Source organism: Pagrus major, chromosome 11 (genome assembly GCF_040436345.1).
Source record: "Pagrus major chromosome 11, Pma_NU_1.0".
Lineage (NCBI taxonomy): Eukaryota > Metazoa > Chordata > Actinopteri > Spariformes > Sparidae > Pagrus > Pagrus major.
In genome coordinates, this window is record NC_133225.1 from 6,581,686 (window position 1) to 6,601,655 (window position 19,970).

Genomic DNA, 19,970 nt, shown 5'->3' on the forward strand with positions numbered 1-19,970 from the left:
AGCAATTCCTGCGATGATAGACCTGAGTTGTTTCAGTTGTTGCCTCATCTAGATTGTTGAAATTATTTAAATATTCAACCATGACTTTGGAAATCAATTCTTGCTAAACTCCAAACTCCTTTTTCCAACCCTCTGTCTCACATTTCCACCGTTGTCACCTCTTGCAAGATTTTTAGAGCGAGACTTCTCCATGAACGAGACTTGTGCTTCTGGTTACAAAAAGGTCTATCTCTGAAGGAATTGTTTCGGTAATGTTGTCAGAAACTTAGAATAACATCTTCAGCAGGCAAAAACAACCACTTTTGGCTGACGTAACACTGACAGTTGGAGTTGCCCCAAAGGATTGCGTTGCATCGCCGCAGCCTTATGCATAATTAATTAAAGACATAATATCTGATACCCTGTAGGGGTGTAACATATGCAAAAACTCATTTGGATATATACAAGTAATGTCCTCTTTCTTTTATCCCTGTTGGGGTATTACCAAGACCTCTCACTGTGTTGGGACTTAACAGAGATGTTTTACTTCACTTAATCCAGACCCTACACGTTTCATATGGATAAGTAAAAGAACAAATTAATCTCTCACATCTTGCGCAGGGAATTTTATGTCTTAAAGGGATAAAGAAGTAAATTCTTACTTACTTTCTCACATTAACATGCATGCAAAATCCTAAATTTTGTAAAGTGGATTATTTCTAGGTCATTGTGTGACTGCTGGCGATGTACAGATAATGTCAGCAGAATGTCACATGTTAGCCATGTAACATCTAGGGTACAACAGTACCTGTGATGCATATATTTCATAACAATTATTTTTCATTAATTGTATTTTCAAATAAAATAATGATAATAAGTAAATAGTAAACACCACTGATATTAAATGTAAATGGCTCTAAATTAGCAGCAGCAGTAATAAAATCCCATTCCTTGCTCCTCAGTTGGTGTTGAGACGATCTTGTCATGTTGCTATGCTGTTTGCAGTAGCTATGTTTCAGAACATGATGTTTGACTTGCCCAGTACTCTGATGCCCTGACACTGGTATTGCACTCCCAGTATTAATTTTTTAACACTTGAAAGAGGTCCAAAACAGCCTTTTGCTTTTATTAATATGTCAACATGCAGCGTGGTGTCAGACTTCCGGCACGTTCAAATATTTACCCATCAGCACAAAACATTTCTAGATCCATAATGACCACTTGAACTCTTTGCTCTTCCTCTTTTCCAAATAGCGGAACATGGCGAACGAGCGCTTGTTTGTGTAATGTGGCATTAACCTGTTCAGCCATTCAACCAGCCCTCTAAAGCAGAGCGAGTCCGATGCAGGGAAGACTCGGCAGCAGCTTCTTGCAGATGGGAACCTTTAATTTTTAAAGCGTTTTCATCTGCATGGCTGAACCTCCGCACGTTGCGTCACGAACCGTGAGTGCTAATCCCAGTTGCCTACCACCCCTCTGTTTGGTATGAAAAATCTGCCAGCCAAAGTGTATCTCCATCTTCATCTTTGCAGTGTCCTTTTGAAGTGATGTTTTGATCGGTGCCTAGTGAACCAAGGGCTGTGTAGATAACTGAACTCTACTCATGGGACAGGGCACAAGGTGGGAGAAATGCAGAGAAATTGCCCTTTAAATCTTTAGTCACTTCGTCTTATAAGCTTTAAGATATTTACGAACACCTTTGATATATATAATGTATGAACAGGATGTGTGGAAGAGTTTTTAAGGACATTTGTTCATTTTCATATGCAGTCTCTTCCTGTTGTGTAAAGCAAACCAGCAGATTGCTGTGGAATGTTGGCTCAAAATGTAAAATGCAAAGCAAATGACAGCAGCGGACACCGATTTTCTTGGCTATGATTTTTTAAAAACATTTATTTATTCAGGGAAATTTCTCTAAGAGCCAGGTTCTCTCTTTGCAGGAGCGCCCTGATCACACTCACACAGTTACACACATTCACACCTGGAAGCTGCCCAGTACAACCAGTCTGATCCACTGGCTCCTAAGATGCTCACCTAGAGCAGCTGAAAGATTAAGGGTCTTGCCAACAATCATGGCACCTCCAGTGGTGGTAAAGAGGGAAGAGCAAGGGCTGCTTTTATACTTTCCTCAAGCTCGCTTTTCTGATCTTTAGGCCACCTCTGTTTTGATGCCCTGATGTGATACCTCGATTAATGTAGCATCAGTTTATTAAGGTTAAAGCAGAAATAGACAATTTTTCAACTCTTCCCCCCTCCTAGAGTTTCCCTGTCATAATGCTGTTTGCCCCACTGTTGCAAAGACAACGTTAGCTATAGCAGCCTGGTTACCTTCCGAAGCAAAACAACCCCCGTAAGAAACCCACATTTGACCTTATAAACTTGATCTTAGTACTAATAAAAGTCTGATTAAAACACCCAGATGTATTCATCAGTCGGTGGATCTTGTTACTTACTGATCTAGTAGAAAGGATGCTCGTTTTGAACCGTCTGAAGTCTTGGTGGTAAGGGGAATCCCCTATCAACAGTGGAACAAATGTTGACACAACATCGGCGCTCACCATAGAGTGAATGCCCGTCGCTCACTCTTGGTTTTTTTTGTTTTTTTTACCTTTTTTTTCTATCATTCCTTTTTTGCCTCCTTCATCAATGAGATTCTTTTTCTCTTGCAGTGTAGAGTTTCCACAGTTACCTGGGGATTGCAACCAATGAAAACAATGCTTCTTCTTTTTTTTTTTTGTCTGCGCTATGGTAGATGTGCCTTCTGTGTACTGAAACTAGATCGTCATTTTTCCGGGAAAAATCCAGCCCGGTGGCAAATCAAATAGCAATCTGAAAGGTTTATAGAGGAACCAATCTATATGCAGATTTTCTACAGCCATTACACTGTGTGGTCAGTAATTAACACTCAAGAAGTTGCCTATTACCAATTTAAAATGATGTTCATCCAAAAAAATCCACATTGTATTGTATTTTTATTTTTATTTTTTAGAAATTATGGTTTCTACCCAGACTTTATTCAAGATATAGTCAGTAAAGAACACAAATACTGTCCATAAATGACAGATGAAGACCAGTCCGTAGTCTGAGTGTTCATTTACTGCATGCACAGTACCTGCATACAATATTACAGTATACTCCATAATAATGTAGCCGTACACCTAAAGCTGCAACATTTTTATATTAACAATAGATTTAATAACTATGTTTAATGTCAAAGGTGTCGCTCGTAGAAATGAACCCAACTCTGCAGTTCCCTTCATCTCTACAGATCATTTTAGTGTCTTTCAGCTTGTTGTTTTCTGGCCCACAGCTTTACTGTTGTGGTTCACTCTCACCCTTGTCAGCGTTTCTGTGTTAAAAGCCCACCGTACACAACTGCCCGACAACAAATGGCAAACATACACAGTCAGCAACAGTTAGCTAAAGAGCCACACTTTCCCTCTGGAGTTTGCATAGACCAAAACGGACTAAAAGGAGTCTCTATTGTGCTTAGATTGACATGACTCCAGATGAGTGTTGCTCTGTATATGCTGGATGTGTAAGTCGACTGTTTGCTGTTAGATTTGCCATTTCAAATTAATCGGCAACCACAGCTTTTCTTTACAGGATGTGACAATTACAGATTTACTGATGTAGAGGCTAGTTTTAGATTAAACATACTGGTCTTGTACTCCACTGCTGTCTACTATCAACTCCTCTTTCACCTCCAGCCTCTTGACTATTGTGTTTAAGTCTGGTGATATTCTATATTTTTCTATCTTTCAACAAATCAAATGAGAAAAACAAAACCAAAAATGACTTGATCTTACCAAGTGTCATCTCTGTCTTCTCTTTCTGCGCCACAGAGCTCCATTATTGTCAAAAAACAATTAAAAACACAGCAGTGAGCCACACCGTTGCAGTGGGTGACAGATTCCTTTAGTATGATGGTGCTATAGTTCATTTTGAGTCACTCGCACATACACCGTCATGTCGCTTAATACTCGGTAGCTCACCAAATGTGTATTAATCCACCACTGGAAATAGTCCCCAACAAATGCATTATTCACTCATGTTCAAGTAAGTTTGTTTAAAACTACAGTGCTCAGCTGTTGTACAAAATAGTTTTAGATTCTCAGCTTTTATTTCCTTTGGTTGAAAAATATAATCCACTGAGTCTACTGCGTTAACAGCAGTCACCTGTGGATCTTTGTGTATTTGTCTATGCTAAAAAAGGCAAAAAAGAAGCTATTGAAGCTACTAAAGCATTTTGAAAAGCAGATCATAAACGCTGCCGGATCAAGTTCGGCAGTTTGCTGTATGTTTTCAACATGCGATTCAGTCTCCTAGCCACAAAGGTTTGCTAGAAAGCATGTCATGCTTTCTCAAAAAAATAAAAAATGTCTGAACCCTGCCATTTTATGTTAGAGTTCTGTACTCTCTGTGGTCCTCTTTGGATGGTTTTGTTTGATAGTTTCCTTGGTGGGTATAAAAGATTAATGCAGCAGAAACACCTGCAGCAGTTCCTCAATGACAGCTGTAAAAGTGCAGCGGAACAGCTGTGAGAAGACAGCCCGACTGCCGTGCCCCCTATAAAGCAAACTGTTAAACACGGTGTCACAGCTTTGTGAGTCATCTTGCAACTGCCCCGGCAATCACGATTGACTTTCCTTTCATGAGGCTTTGATACGGAGGCAGCACTTTTTTTTTGACTGCATGTGTACTTCTGACCTATGCCATATGCCTTACTTATAGAAATGTACTGTGGGTAAGTGGGTGTGCATTTTTGCATGTCTTCTTGTGGTCTGTTCACACCTTCTTTCTGTCTGTGTGCACAAAGTAGTGACTTTATCACAGAGCACATTATAGCTGATACAGAAGTGCTGTAAGCAAATGCATTAATTAGCTTATTAAGTAGCAGCAAATCACAGAACTCTAAAGTCTAAACTAAACTAAAAATCAAAAATAACTTTATTACATCATCAGACTTTTCTGACAGCAGAGTTGATATACACATGGTGTGTGCTGCATATATTGTGTCTGTGTGGGTTTCCTCTGGGTGCTCTGGTTTCCTCCCACAGTCCTGAGACATACGGGGTGCAATGGAAACTCCAAACTGTCAATGTGTTCATCTGCCTGTGTTAGACTAATGGCCTGTCATAGCTGTACCCTATCACTGAGAACACATAGATGACAATTAATACAAAATATTGACTTTGCTTCACTGGAGGGTCACACTGTACTGTAAAGTGCTCCGTTGCATAGTGTCTTTAAATCTGATCTGATTCAGATACAGTTTTATCTGTGAAAGCACCTGAGAAACAGAAAACTACACTGTCTTCAGCAGGTCTGAAATGTAAGAGAAGTGAGAAATGCAAGATACAGCACAGCATCTTATGAACGTATCAAAACAAATGATGTAACCCTAGCCCTAAAAGGATTTGGACCTTACACAAGAAAATGTAGTTATAAGTTTGTTGGAATAAATGAAAGACATCAAATAAAGTATGGGGATATTCCAAACCAGCATTTTAGGCCACAATATAATAATGAATAAAATCCAAACAGTAAATAAGTCACATGATCACGTAATCTGTAACTCTTTGAGCAGGTTGTTATTGGTAGAGCATCTTAATCACTCACATTTATCACTACAGCTAGTGCTGTGTCACTTTCAGGGGCTATTGGACACTGTGAAAATAAAAATGAGCAAACTCAGCTCTTTCACTCAGCTCAGCCTCCCTTAAAGGGACACTATGTAGTTTTGGCACAGAAATTCAAACTCAAGATTTTGATATTTATAATATTAATGAGCCAATAATACAAACTCAGAAATATTTATATTTTCCACAAGTGAATAAACAAGCTGCTCTCAGAGGAAAATAAGGTCCCCAGAACACTGTTTGAAGCTAGAAAGGTGGCAGGGTCCGCCACATATAAACAAAGTAAAACAGTATGAAAAATTGTGTTGTCCTTTTTAAGGTCAGTTTGTTTAGTCAGATTATTCAGTCGTGAAAACAAAGAGAGTTTGTTTATTTAGTTGTACGCATAAAAACTCAGTCAAAGTAGATCTTTCTCTTTTTGATTAAAATTTCTTCCCCCGAAACTACACAGTGCACCTTTATTGTGTTTCACAATGACGTGAATTGTAAAATAAACTGCATCATGAGTCATTGAGCCATTTGATAATAGTCAATTAATGAGCACGCTGAACACAGAAAAAGGCAGCTGCAACACATGTTCAGAAGGCCTGCCTCCTCTGTTTCTGTGGAAGTTGAACGTCTGACTCATTCTTGTAAGCTTACTGGAAGTGGATGGTCTTCTGTGCGATTGCTTCTGCCTCAAAAATCAGACCACAGTAGAGTCTTTGTTTTGACATATGTCCTACAACGTTAAAAGGTGATGAAAACTGTGGCTTTCAAATATGTAATCTATTTGATGCCCTGAAAACAGTTGACAGTATATGACTGCCAGGCCTTAGAGAGAAACAGATATGTTATGTTTGAATACTGGCCATGTACTTTCGACTCCTCGCCTTGGCTTTGTCTTCTCTTAAGATTGTTCTCATAAATGACAAGTCTGTTAATCTATATTTTTCTTATTCTCAACCTTCTTTGAAAAGACCAAAACCAACAATGAATTAATCCTGTCAACAACTATTGTCTTGGTATCGAGAGCAGTGCAACAGTGAGCCACAATGATGATGAACAAGGGCACTGCATTTTATTTTTACTGCCACATTTTATATCTATAGTGCACCAAACAAGTGCACTAGTAACATTTTCTTAAAAAAACTACAATACCCAGCTCTTTTATGAAAGCTGTTTTTAGAGTATTGAGAGATGTTTAATTGGAAAAATAATGAATATATTTAATATTTTAATATCTTAAAAGGCTGACTCATAAAACATGTTTATTTCTGCTCAGCTCGTGTGGTATCTGATAATACAGATGGTTTTGGGTTTAGGTTTTAGATATCCCTCACTGAGCTTGCTGCCTCCACTTCACAGAAGTGATTGTTCTGCTAAGGAACACAGAAACATTTATTTTCAGAAACAGAATCTTCTTTATGAACTACAGAACACACTGTTAACCATTTGTGATTTCTCCATTCGACAGTAGATTTAATTAGAACTTGATGTTATTATTTAATACAGATGTTGTACTTAAAATAAAGGAAAAGCTGTTAGAAGAGTGATTATATATTGAGGTAATCAGCGTGTTTGGTTCTGGTTTGTGTTCCCTAAATGCCTATACATCCCTATTTTTTAAATAGAGTTTATTTTAAATAACAGAGAAACTGATTTAAGTGGTTTTAATGTACACGTCAGTACCCAGTTCCCAAAAGTGACATTCCACTATGAATTATTTGCCATCATCAAAAAATGTAACCACGTACAGGAAACAGCGATGTTCCATTCAACATGTCGTGTATTGAGTCTTACTCACACACGCTAAGATCATTTTCGTCTTTTTTTCTCTTCTTCTAATTCATCTTTTATTTTGTCAGCCATTTGAACGTCGAGAAAAATGAAAGCATTTGCATTGAAAGGACAGGTGGGTGTGAGACACCAGCGCGCGTCTGAATCGTAGCATTAAGAGTGGGGAGAAATATCAAAAGTAAGAACCATTCAGACGGCAGGAGGAGCAGGGATTTGAGCAGATATTAAAAGATGATTGTGCGTGGGCTTCTCTGCTCTGCTCCAGAGAAAGAATGTAAACCCTGTATCAGTCAGACGGAGGATAATAAACAGCAAAAACATCAGAACAGAGCACAACAAACACAAACAAAAAGATGGATGGGAAAAAGCGCGGCGTATAAATAGTTCAAATATTTCAAGTGATTTCAGAATGCGATGGTGAAATACTGGATGTTTGTGTCCTCAGCCGCAGCAAGTTCTCTTACTCTGCTGTAGTCTGCTCTTCACTGTAACTGTAATAAGGTCATAAAAGTCCACCAATAATACATAATAGGCAAATTAAACTCATTATATTGATTAGCTGCATGTGACAATTTTATTCTTCAATATAACTCTACCCCATCATAAAATACAGTAAAGATAAATAAATAAATATACTTAGAAAATTACTTGCAAGATCAATGTCCTGTTACTGTTCAACACTGATCTCATATCTGTTCTGATAGCTGCATCAACACTGAAAAACCATTGATCTTTTCTGTTATTACGTGTTTTTGGTTTTAAAAGACTTTGTTTTCGCCGCTCTTTGTCTCACATATCACTGTTTTGATCTGTTGTTCTCATGTAGGCATTGCAAGACAGGATGAGAGGTTCAGAGTTCAAAGTGATTTCCTCTCCACTTTGTTGTTACTTTTTCAAATTGGACAAATGAATACACGTCAGAACTGTGTGCTGAAACTTGTTTTTTTATTTGACAAAATAATAAGATCAGCTGCTTCAATAGTCTGACTCAATAGTTGAAATAAAAAAAGTAGACTTGAATCTTACACACACGATAACAGAGTTGTGCTGTATGTGGAGACAGCTTTCAACCACCAGCACAAATCCTTATTGGGAAACAATGTCAGTTTAAGGTGTTTTACACAGTAAGTTGGATCTTATGAGCCTGTCAACAATTTGCTGCAAAAATAGATTGAGTTTTGCCATTTTTAAAGTTGTACAGTATGAGGAACATGACCAAATAATAGGCTGGTAGCAGTGGAATAAGAAAGTGCTGCTTCTGGTGACTTCTCTATTCAGCTGCATCCCATTTTAATGGCTCTGCGATGAAGGCTTTATGTTTTGAGGTTGTTTTTTTCGTCCCATTCTTTCAAACACGATATTTAAAGAACACCCTCGGGGAATATTCTTCTAATTTGGCACAAACTTCCACTTGGACTGAACGATGAACTAATTAGATTTTGGTAGTTAAAGGTCAAAGGTTGTTTTGACCTCACAAAACACATTTTTGGCCATTACTCAATAATTCATATGATAAATACGGCAAGATTTTACACAAATCACTAAGAGGATAACGTGATATTTTATATCCACATGTCCAGTTCACTTTAACATCATAATGTTCTGTGATAAAATGCTCTGGCCTTGATTCAAAGCCGTAGCTCAGGAACAGCAACTTTACTGGCGTACGGAGGCATAGTAGTGTTGTCTGGAATGCAGCCTGCATCACAGAGAGGCCAGCATGGGTGGGAGTCATGTTGGTCTCCTTGACCTTAAAGCTTCACTGTGCTTCAGACAACATGCTATGATGTCGTCCTACTAAATAAATATTTGTACCTGTTTGGAATGGGTACATTAGGAGGCAGCCCTGGTTTCATCTGACTGTCTCCTTGATATCTCTCCATAAATCCTTTTATGTGACTTGCGTGGCTTCATTGAACTCTGTTGTTCACACATTAAAAAAAGGACAGAATTACTTGTGTACTTACAAGAATTACTTGTAAGGAGACCTTGAAATAGTAGTTGAAAGCATGCCAACTTATACACCAACTCACACCTGCATTCTTTAAATTCGTTGTTGGATTTTCTATTTTGGCAAATTCCAAAAATGGTTGAAGCCCTCTCGCCGTCGTTTCCACCTTTTGAAAAGGGGCTTTTAGAACATGTTGGACGATGTAACACACTTTAAAGTGGCCTTTTACAAAGCTGCTACTAACTGCAACAACATTCGATTGGCTAGATAATCTGCACCTCGTCAGTAACTATATAATTTTCTTAAACAAGAAGCATGACCCGCTCTACTTTGACTCAGATTGGCGTACCTTGATATTCTAATTGAACGATAGGGCGCTGTTCTACAGTTTTGGTACTTTTTTCAACGATCTTGATGTCAAAAATCATCATATCTATGAGCGAGTACAATTTGATGCAGATCCTACATCTGGTGAGCTTAAATTATGGTTAAGCAGTTGTGGGTGGTTTCAAATTTAGGTTGGTTTGATATTTTCATTAGGCTTGATGAAATTAAAGGCGACTGTTGGGCCTTGGTGGAGGTATGCACTCTACTGAGTGCAATTCTAGTTTTAATCATGTGGTCACTTTCAAGAATTTCCAGTTATACTTCATTTTACTAAAGGATATAACTGTTCCAAGAACTGTGACGTTTGGCTTAAGAGACCACTTTTTACTTTTGTTCAGGCCTCTTACTTGACTGATATGATCACTGGTGCTCTTATCCTTGAAGAAACAGATAGTGTTTCACTTCTAAAAAATGATTCAAGCAGGCAGCACTTCAGACTGAAAATGCGAATGGATAAATGTTATTTGAATGTAATAGTCAAGACCATTTTTGACCCTAGCTCTAAAGGCATTTAGTGATTGTTAGAGGGTCTCTATCATCGATGTCTACTGACTTTTTGTCGTTCTTGAATTCACTTGTCCGAGCTTCAGTTTGAATAGCTTTTGTCTGTTTTTTCATCAGAACCATGTGGAGCCCAGCGAACAATAACGACCAGACGGGACAAGTGGCTGCCAGGATGGAGACTACTCCGTCTAGTGCGAGCATCTCCATCTCTCAGCAGCAGGCACCCAAGAAATTTGCCCCTATGGTCGCACCCAAGCCCAAGTTCAACCCTTACAAACAGGCGGGAGATCCTGCCCATGCTGACACTGCAGGTAACAACACAGGAGGAACCACTACATCACTGAAATCAAGCTTTTATACTGTCACTTTAGACACAGATTTGACTAGACCAAATGTTAAATGTAATATTATTTAAGAACAGTCTTCACTTCTTCACTGTCTGGAGTTTCTCTTTTACATGTAATTTGTGTCTCAAAGTCAGCATCTTAACTTTGTTTACAGCCTGGTCAGACCAAACTGTCCAGGATCTCCTACCTGCCAAATATCATACTTTACTGACATCATACATACTTTATATATTAAGTTGCACTCTCCATTTTTAGCATCAGTCCCCATCCATGTTTTTCTTCAGCTTAAATTATTTATTTTTCTCAACAATGAACTCGACAGCTTTCCCTCAGGAACAAGTGAACTTGAGTAGCAATGTCATTGTATTGATTGTAAGTAGTCCTTCAGTCTCCTGCAGACTGATTTTAAATCTGCACAAAACCCCAACTTTAAATGACCGACTGTGTTTCACTTTAGAACAGCTACTGAATCTTCGTTCGTTTCCTTCATTTCCTAAACCCATTTATAAATCAGCACTACTAATATGATATATACATCCTTTTTCATCTGTTCTTTGCCAGATACAAGAGCATTTTAATATCGGTTTCCATAGTTACACATTTTCACAGTCCTAAAAAACTTAATTTGAAATTGATAAATGATGTGACTTCAACCTACTGTATAATGTATGTGGTTTTTGACAAGACTTCACCAAAGCTTTCACAATCACCTGCAAAACAGAGAGGAGCAGTAAATAATGTTAGAAAATGTAAAAAAAATAGTGACAAGTAGAGCACAAACCTCCGCCAAGGCCCAACAGTCCCCTTTAATTCAATTGAGCCTAAGCCAATATCAAATAAATCATATTTAAATCTGCTGGATCAGGATTTTTGTTTGGATCTGCATTAAATTGCACTCACTCATAGATACCAGCCACCTAGATACGCCAATATTTTTCATCAAAATCCATGCAGTCCCTGAGAATTTAACAAAAATGTTAAAAAATGCTTGCAATGGTTCATTCTGGGCCAAGACCCATCCTCCATCCAGGTTTCATGGAAATCCATTCAGTAGTTTTTGTGTAATCCTGCTCACCAACTAGCCAATCAACCAGCCAATCAACCAACCAACCAATCAACCAACCAACCAACCAACCAACCAACCAACCAACCAACCGTAACCAAGCGAAAACATAACATCCTTGGCAGAACTGGAGCTGGAGAATAGGAACATATCAAGGCACTGAAACACAACATGATCATTCAACTTTACATTTTGTTTGTTTTTATTGCAACATGGATCTTATTTTTGGCTTTTGACTTTTGGTTATTGTTTCTGTCAGTTATCAGAACATCTGGCTGCTAAGTTCTGCTAAGAACATCTGGCTGCGGCTGACAGTCCATACCGTTCGTACACACAACTCAGACTCTGACCGAGTACGCTCGTTCCTTTTTTAACCTCTTTACATTTGTCAAGTGGAACCGTAAAGCCTTGCATTAATTGCACATTTTTGTGGATGAAATTTTTCGTCACGCATACAGTCACATCTTTGCATTGTCTTTCTTTCAGTCATGCAACCTCTAAAATTTCCTTCATGTTCAGTCTAAACACATGTCTAAAAAGCTTTCCAGAAATTGCTAACAGAAGCAGCCACTAATGGTGTTTTGACATGCATATTTCTGGGAGGTTTGCTGAATCAGTTGGTGGTAACTTGCAACTTTTGTGTTTTTGAGAATTACTGGTACGTGATAGAAAGGTAATGATTTACATATATGATTTACATAAAATTAAGAATAACACATGGTCGATATGGGAGATAACTATCGCATCTCTTGACCCCAGCTAGTTTACATGATTAAAGTTCTTGACTGTAACAGAGGCCGTGTTGCATACCTAATTTGTAATGAACATACAGTGTAAGTACTGTGGTTTTTCAGTCGTGTGAGTTCAGGAAGCCTTGTGCTGTCTGCACTTTTAGGTCCCTTGGGAGCTGATGGTTTGTGTGAGAAAGGTTTTAGTTCTACAAAAACACATCGCTAATAGAGTTTTAGGTCTATCATTTTTCTGAGTAACTTATTTAATTAGTGTTTGATTAGTGATTATAGTCTGGCATTACTAAGGTTTATGTTTCAGCCAAATCAAATCCTCAAATAATCAAGAATTGAGTTGAACAAACACAGAGGCCAAACATGCTTTGCTCTGCAGAGCACGAGCGTGTCTGTTTTACATGAGGCAGATATGACTCCACCGTGCAGCTACTGCATTCATAATCACCTCTGCTGAGTGATATCTGTTGCGAGGGAGGCTGATATTATGCGATGTAATATTTAGTTGCCTTCTTAAAAAGGCTTTTGCTAAATAAAGACTGCTGCTGTAACAAGTAAGTGAAGAACTGTGAGGAAGCGTCTGTTTCATTGTTCGGTTTATGTGTTCATATTTTGGTGCTGAAAAACATGCACAAGCCTTTTTGACTCAAAGAAACACAATAATAGGATGATCTATGCAAATGAAGAGAAACCACTCTTTCTCTGCTGTTAAGAATAATATGAGAATAAATGCCATGTGAAATCTTTTCCGGTCGGTGGTGAGAAATAATACAAGCATAAAACACCTCCTCCACCTTACCTGTAGGCCTTTTACTGGCATTGATGCTTCATTTTTGCATAACACACCACTTTGTTTAAAGATTGACCAAAATCCTATTATTATTATTATAATTATAGAGGTACAACATGACACACAAGCTATCACCCATCCATATACTGTATCTCCACCCTCCCCATCTGGTATATGTGTTGTAATGTGAACATTATCTAAACCTCCACCCTCAAACCCCCCTGAGAGCCCTAGATTTCCAAAACAGGGGAAACGGTTATGAAATTCAGCAAGCAGCGAGAACACTGTCAGGTTGAAAACACCGCTGTCTGTGGGGGTTTGTGGTTTGAGTTGTGGACATGTCTGGTACTCCAGATGTTAGTTTTTGCAAAAAATTGTTCTTAGATGGCTCCTGTTTGAGCTGTGCCCGCCAGGGAGGGGAAAAAAGAACATCACCAGTGTTGAAGTTTTGGCGGTCCTGGGGCCTCATTTATAAAAACGCTCTTGAAATCATTTCTGATGGTGTGCTTGTGTTTTCGAATTATTAAAGATGGTGAGCATAAAAACCTTGTTTAAGCAGGTTCTGAGAATCCAGTTTGAAACTTATGATCGTGTATCCATAAATCTCAAATCAACTTAAATAGACGGCAACTGCTTTGCGATTTCCCCCTTATACACTGGAAGCATAAATGTAGGTTTGGAAGGGAATATCCATGGACCAAGAGAAGAAATCAAACCTTGAAAACAAGATGAGGAGATGATGGAGGAGATTGAAGCCAGGAAAGACATATCAACCAGTGTGGACAAACACGCTTGGGAATGTGTTGCTGCTGCACGTTGTAAATCTGTTTTATAGGTTAGGCCCCTGGATGAGATGTGTTTTAGAGGCTCCAAATTTTTGTGGTCTACTAAAAAATAATATATTATTATATTTGGAGCCCTAGTACATAAGTTATTGTGGCAGATTTTATCAGTTAAATATAATCAAACAGTATTCGATTGTCACACCTAGAAGAAAGAAACAAAATGAACCCTTAATCTCTTATTATTGACATTTACCTCTGGCCACAGATTTTTAGCAAATTAAAAAAAAACAAGATTTTATTCCCAGTTGATGATTTGTGGCATTATTAAAGCCTTGTAATTCCAAAATGTCATTTTACGATAAAACATTTAATCTCGAGCGGTTGCCACTGTCTTATTTTCCACAATTAATCAATGTCTGGGTATTAAGAGGATTAATGAAACAATATAAAGAGGGTGGGGATACATTTGTAGATGATAAAAGTGTTGTAATGTTGTACTTTGTGATGTAAATGCTGAACTTTAGTAAATTCAGTCTCACCAGAGTTACGTTGTTAAAATCTCATGACCTCTGTGACTTGAGAAAAAACTGTTAATCCCCTTTTTCTTTTTTTATCTCTCACACTGTTCACAGTGACAGTAATTACATAAACCGGGTAATGCTTAGAGTGTCTTCTTCATTCTAAAGATTTAGTAGAGGTCAACTACACCGTCGATTTGAAAGGGGAAATATGGAGACAACACTAATTAATAACTGTTTTAAAGTCCTGCAGCTGTTATTAGGATTGTGTTTAACATTATCTTATTGCTTGTATCTAATTTCCTACTGGCTGCAGCATCTGGTAGTGAACATTCAGCTGGTAAAATCTCTCTGACTTCTGGGCTGCTACAGCATTATTTTTCATTAAAACATTAATTTTAATAAAGAGACTGATGATTGGTTGTTGTCAGCATTTTGAACATGCGAATATGTAAAGCCATCAGCAGACATCTCCACTTGTCACAGGATAAGACGTCTTTATGAACAGATAATCTGGGTCTCTCTGTATTTATTTATTTAATATCTTTTATATCAAATGTGGGGACTGTCTGATGTAAAATTGAGGATTAGCATAAAAATTAGGGGCGAGTCAATTTGGCACAGCGCCTCGCTGTCCTTTTGTCTAGCAGGGGCCAGTGTCAGGGCTGGAATGAGCAGTCGGAGGTCGTGTTTATTGTGGGGACAAAGGAGCCGGTGCAGACGGGGGCGGTTAGCGAGCTCTGCCCTCAGATTTTTTTTTGGGAGAACTTCATGATTAAGCCCCAGCAGGAGGAAGTGAAAGACATATAGGTCTCAGACACTCAAAATTCCTTACAACAGATCAGACTTTAGGGTTTAAGTTGATCTCATATGGTACATGTTGTGCAGGAAGGTCTGTCAGGATTGATTTATAAAGATGAATTATACTATGTAGAGTAGCCAGTGCTCCAATTCTTTTTTGCGGGTTATTTTTTATGCAACATCTGAACTGAAAGATATTTAACTTTTCAGGGAAATGTACAAGGATATGAATGTAAAGGATGTTTGATTAGATCGGTAGCAGCTCTGCAACACAGTGTGGGAGAAATGGACAAAATATCATGAATACAGTACAAGGTAATGCAATCCAGTGCAATAGCACGGCAATAAGAACTACCTTTCTAAAGCATATTAGCTTCAGTTTTGTTAAAAGAGTATTGACAACGGTGCATCATTTACTGTAGGCTGTCAAGCTTTGAAAACTAGTTAAAAAGCCTCCATGTTATTGGCAGACGGAGGATGTAACAGGTGCAATGCATTGTGGTGTAAACTGGCCTTCCTTGATCCCTCATATGCCTGTCTTTATGCTAATAGCTTACTTTCTACCTTGACATCCTTTTCAGTTTTATTTAAACTCACAGAAATGATATCCTTGGTAAAATGTTTTGCACACGTGTTTTTGGATGTCTGTGCAGCTGTCTGCATAGATCAACACATACTGATGACTAGTTAGAGTCTGCTCAGTGCTCTCTGGGACTTCTCTATTTCAGTGCAAACTACGCACGAGAGCAGAGTTTTAAACGTGATGTCGAGGACAGAGGTCACCTTCCTGAAACAGTTTCTGTTTAGTCAGACCAGTAGTTACTCTTTAATTCCATTCAACTGATTTGTTTTGATTTTATATTGCCTTTCATTCAATACATGCGCATGACATTCTAATCGATATTTGCCTGCCTCCCTTGTGTTATTTTTAAATTTACTACTTTAAAGGTGCACTATGTAGTTTTGGGGAAGACATTTTAATCTGAAGAGAAGGATCTTCTTCGACTGATTTTTTTTTTTATGCCCAAACAAACGAATTAAACAAACTCTTCTCAGTTCTCAGAACTGAATAAACAAACTGACCTTAAAGGACAGCACAATCTCAAACTGTTTTACTTTGTTTATGTTTGGCGGACCCTGCCATCTTTCTAGCTTCAAACAGTGTTCTGGGACCTTATTTTCCTCTGAGAACAGCTTGTTTACTCAGTGTGGAAAAAATAAACATTTCTGAGTTTGTATTATTACCTCATTAGTATTGTAAATATTAAAATTCTGAGTTTGAATTTCTTCTCCAGAACTACTTCCCTTTTAATCTTTGCGATACAGTATTTCAAAAACCTTCTTCAAACGTCTGTTTATAATGATCTTATTCAATTGTTTAAATGGGGATTTTTTTTCTTTGTGAAGTGTATGTAAATAGTCTTCTGGTGTGTCTGCCACCAAAAGAAAATGACTCATACTGAAATGAGTCATCATTAGCAACTTCATTCAAGATATTAAAATATTAAGTGATTAAAATCTATAACCTGCGAATCGGGATTCCTTTCAAACACCAAACCAAACCACATAAAGAAACACCAAAGTCATTTTGTGCCAGAAACACGGTGTTTTGTCTCATAATGTTCTCGACTGGCTAATAGGTTTTTTTGTAGTGAGGTAATCATAGTGAAAGTTCCAAACATCCGAGAAGTGCTGTTTTTTTTCTTCTAATCAAACTTCTCGCACTAAGTTACCAGAAACGTGCTAATTGTTTGCTCAGAGCGGTTCAAAAGTGTCGACCATGTGCATAAGCTGTTTTTATTCCTCCCTGCTTGACTGGCCAGAGGCAAACTGACTACCGGTTGTTATGTCAGAGTCCCTCATGGGTGTCACCAGGAGAATTTACAGGAAATCCACCAATGAGTGTGTCAGTGTCCCCATAGAAACCACAGGCTCCTGCTCCAAGCGTATACAAAGGCCACTTTTATCTCAGTAGAACGTGTACCTCAACTACTTGTTGTATTTTGCCTGCACTGTGTGTAAAGTCTTTATCAGTAAATTATGTGACTCTTTTCATCTCTGCTTCAAAGTTCACATTTGTTTTGGTTTTTTTTGTTCTCGTGATGTTTTTTTTTTTTTTATAGTGTTGAGGTTTTTATCGACATTTCATCCGTTTATAGTTCAAGTGAAGCCACAATGAGACTTCTCACTTCTCTAAATTCTGTCCTTATCGTCGCATTGTGAAAATGTTTTCTCAAGATCGTGTCTGTTCTTTCAAAGTGGTGTCTACACAATCAAAGGAAGTCTGAATGCTGAGTAAGAGTGGTCTGTCAAAAAGTGGTCTTCTATTTGATCGCATCAACTGCTCAGGCATAAAGAGATGTTGGATTATGATCAGGAGACAACACATCGTATGCCGTGTGGAGTTTTGAGCCCGATATGGATTTTAAAAATGTTAACACAATTTATTGGTTGATTGTATTTTTTTTTCTAAACTGGTAACATTAAAAAAGCACAAATGGACAGATGAAAGAGAGACATCTGACGATTACTCAAAAGCATTGCCAATGGGAATTCATGCTAATTTTAACTTAACCCTCCACTTTTTTAAGCTGGAGATCATACCTCTGCTTACACAAGTTTACGAAATTTGCTAGGGTCCACATTACATATATTTTGTTACCACAGGGTGTACATCACACCTCCACATAACTCCAGTTTGTTGTAACCACTATGCTACAACAATCTACGAGATACGTCTGCACATGAGGAATTTGTCCTCCAAACTGTTTCCAAAGAGTAGTTTAAATTGAACTACTACATGGCCATGGTGCCCACAGCCCTCTGCAAAACCGTCTGTTGGGAGTATATTTCAGGTCTGAGTGGGAGCTAGTTAGCCTAGCTTGCTAAATTTCAGTGTGTGTTCTTGGGTGCACCTAAATTATGTGCTGGTGCACCTAAACAAAAACATTAGGTGCACCCAAGAATACATTTTAATTTAATTTCTTACACATTATGTTTATGATTGTTAACAGGAATCAAGGTGCAAATACATGTTTTTATTTGATTTAAATCACAGCACATGCAACAACAAATTGGGATTAACCTCAATTGTCAATTAAAATGATCTGTTAATTTCAGGTGCATCAGTGATATCAATGAAAATGTTTAGTTATGCTCTCTCTAGACCACAACTACCGGTTGTTCCAGACGTCTTATCCTTTGTTCCGGTACAAGATTTCTGTTGGTGGATTACTGCTGTCAAAGGGCCTTTTGTTTCTTGAGCTCTGTTTGACTCCCTGACCAAGGCTTGACGCCGAAAGGCGACATAGTTGTTTTAAGGTCTAACATTAACTTGCTAGTACAATACAGGCATTTTAATAGTTTGAAAGAGAGGGCCCTGGAGTTTTTCTTGTACCAATCTGTCTGAGATTAAGTTAATATGAGCCAATATTTTGGCTTTACTTTACATACTTGATACTAAGTTGCATCATGCCATTAACAGCTCTTTTAAAGCTGCTTGATAACATCTCAGCTGCTACAGTTAACAAGCCCAATGAATGTGTTCTCTGTCAAAGAGATTAAGACGCTTAATAAATTACATTAATTATCCATTAAATGGTAATTATGTTTAAATGTCACCATTTACACTGTGGAACTGTACTTGTACTTATTAGCATGAGAGTTCCCTTACAAGTATGTCAATTGAAAAGGCCGTGAAGCCATGTGATATAAGTGGAAGAGTTCAAAGTTGATGTATGGCCTGTCACGTCACATCACACACTGAACTGAACTTACTTGCAGTTTACAGTAGATTCTCAGCATGGCAGAGGCTGCTTGGAAAGGTTTCAAGTTATGAAACTGTCTGAGTTTACACAGCAGTGACTGTCTGCTGTGACATTTGACTGGCTTCATTTACTCTCTCTCCCGTTTGTTTATAAGAAATGACAGCAGCGCTCCCCACTTCGCCTTTGATGAATCACACTTTCGCTCATCAGCAAACATTACCAACATCGCATTTTGAGGCACTAATTGTTCAGCCCATTTGACGCCTTTGACTTTTAAGATAAAAAGGCCAATTCTGGATTCAAACCAGACACCTTTTCACAGTATTTGTTTCTTTGCTTTCATACAAAAACCTAATCCTTCTATTGTTCCCGATCTGAATTTCTCTCCCGTGGGAATTCTTTTTAGAGTAGCAGAAGCCAATTTTGGTCTGCTCCTTTACACTTAAAACAAGTATATCTCCAAAGACCTCAAATCCCTCCCTTGCATCTCTAAACCAAATGAAGTCATAAATCACTCTTCTACACATATCATGCTAATTAAGCGCAGGGCTCAGCTGCTCTTCTCCAGCGGAAGATGGAATAAAATGAGTCCATAATTATGTCAAAACAATGTGCTCTCAACCTCTGCCACAGCACATTTGGAACGGGTACGTGGAGATAAAGCATGTGGACTGACACCCAGGATTTAAAACACTTTGTCCATTTTTGTGTGGAAGGGATTATGGATTTTTTCGCCACTGAATAAAGTAAAGCCACTTCTCTGATTTTCTCCTCTATTTTAATACAGATTACTTCAGGTTTGTGCAAATATAAAATGATGAACAATTTAGATTTTAGGGGTCAGGTACCGGAGAAGTTTTGTAACTCCACATTCCAACGCTTCGCTGCATGAAGAGCCGTCACGTGACACATGT

The 19,970-nt window shown here is 38.2% G+C and overlaps 1 protein-coding gene across 3 annotated transcripts in view; it reads left to right on the plus strand.

Annotated features, from left to right (window-relative positions):
• The window catches only part of lpp (LIM domain containing preferred translocation partner in lipoma), a 155,679-nt gene that overhangs the window by 45,568 nt on the left and 90,141 nt on the right, over positions 1 to 19,970 (plus strand). For all 3 annotated transcript variants that reach the window (XM_073475942.1, XM_073475943.1, XM_073475944.1), the window contains one exon: positions 10,360 to 10,553. In XM_073475942.1, the coding sequence (XP_073332043.1) occupies positions 10,364 to 10,553 (190 nt within the window). In that variant the 5' untranslated portion in view covers positions 10,360 to 10,363. The remainder of the gene's footprint in view (positions 1 to 10,359; positions 10,554 to 19,970) is intronic.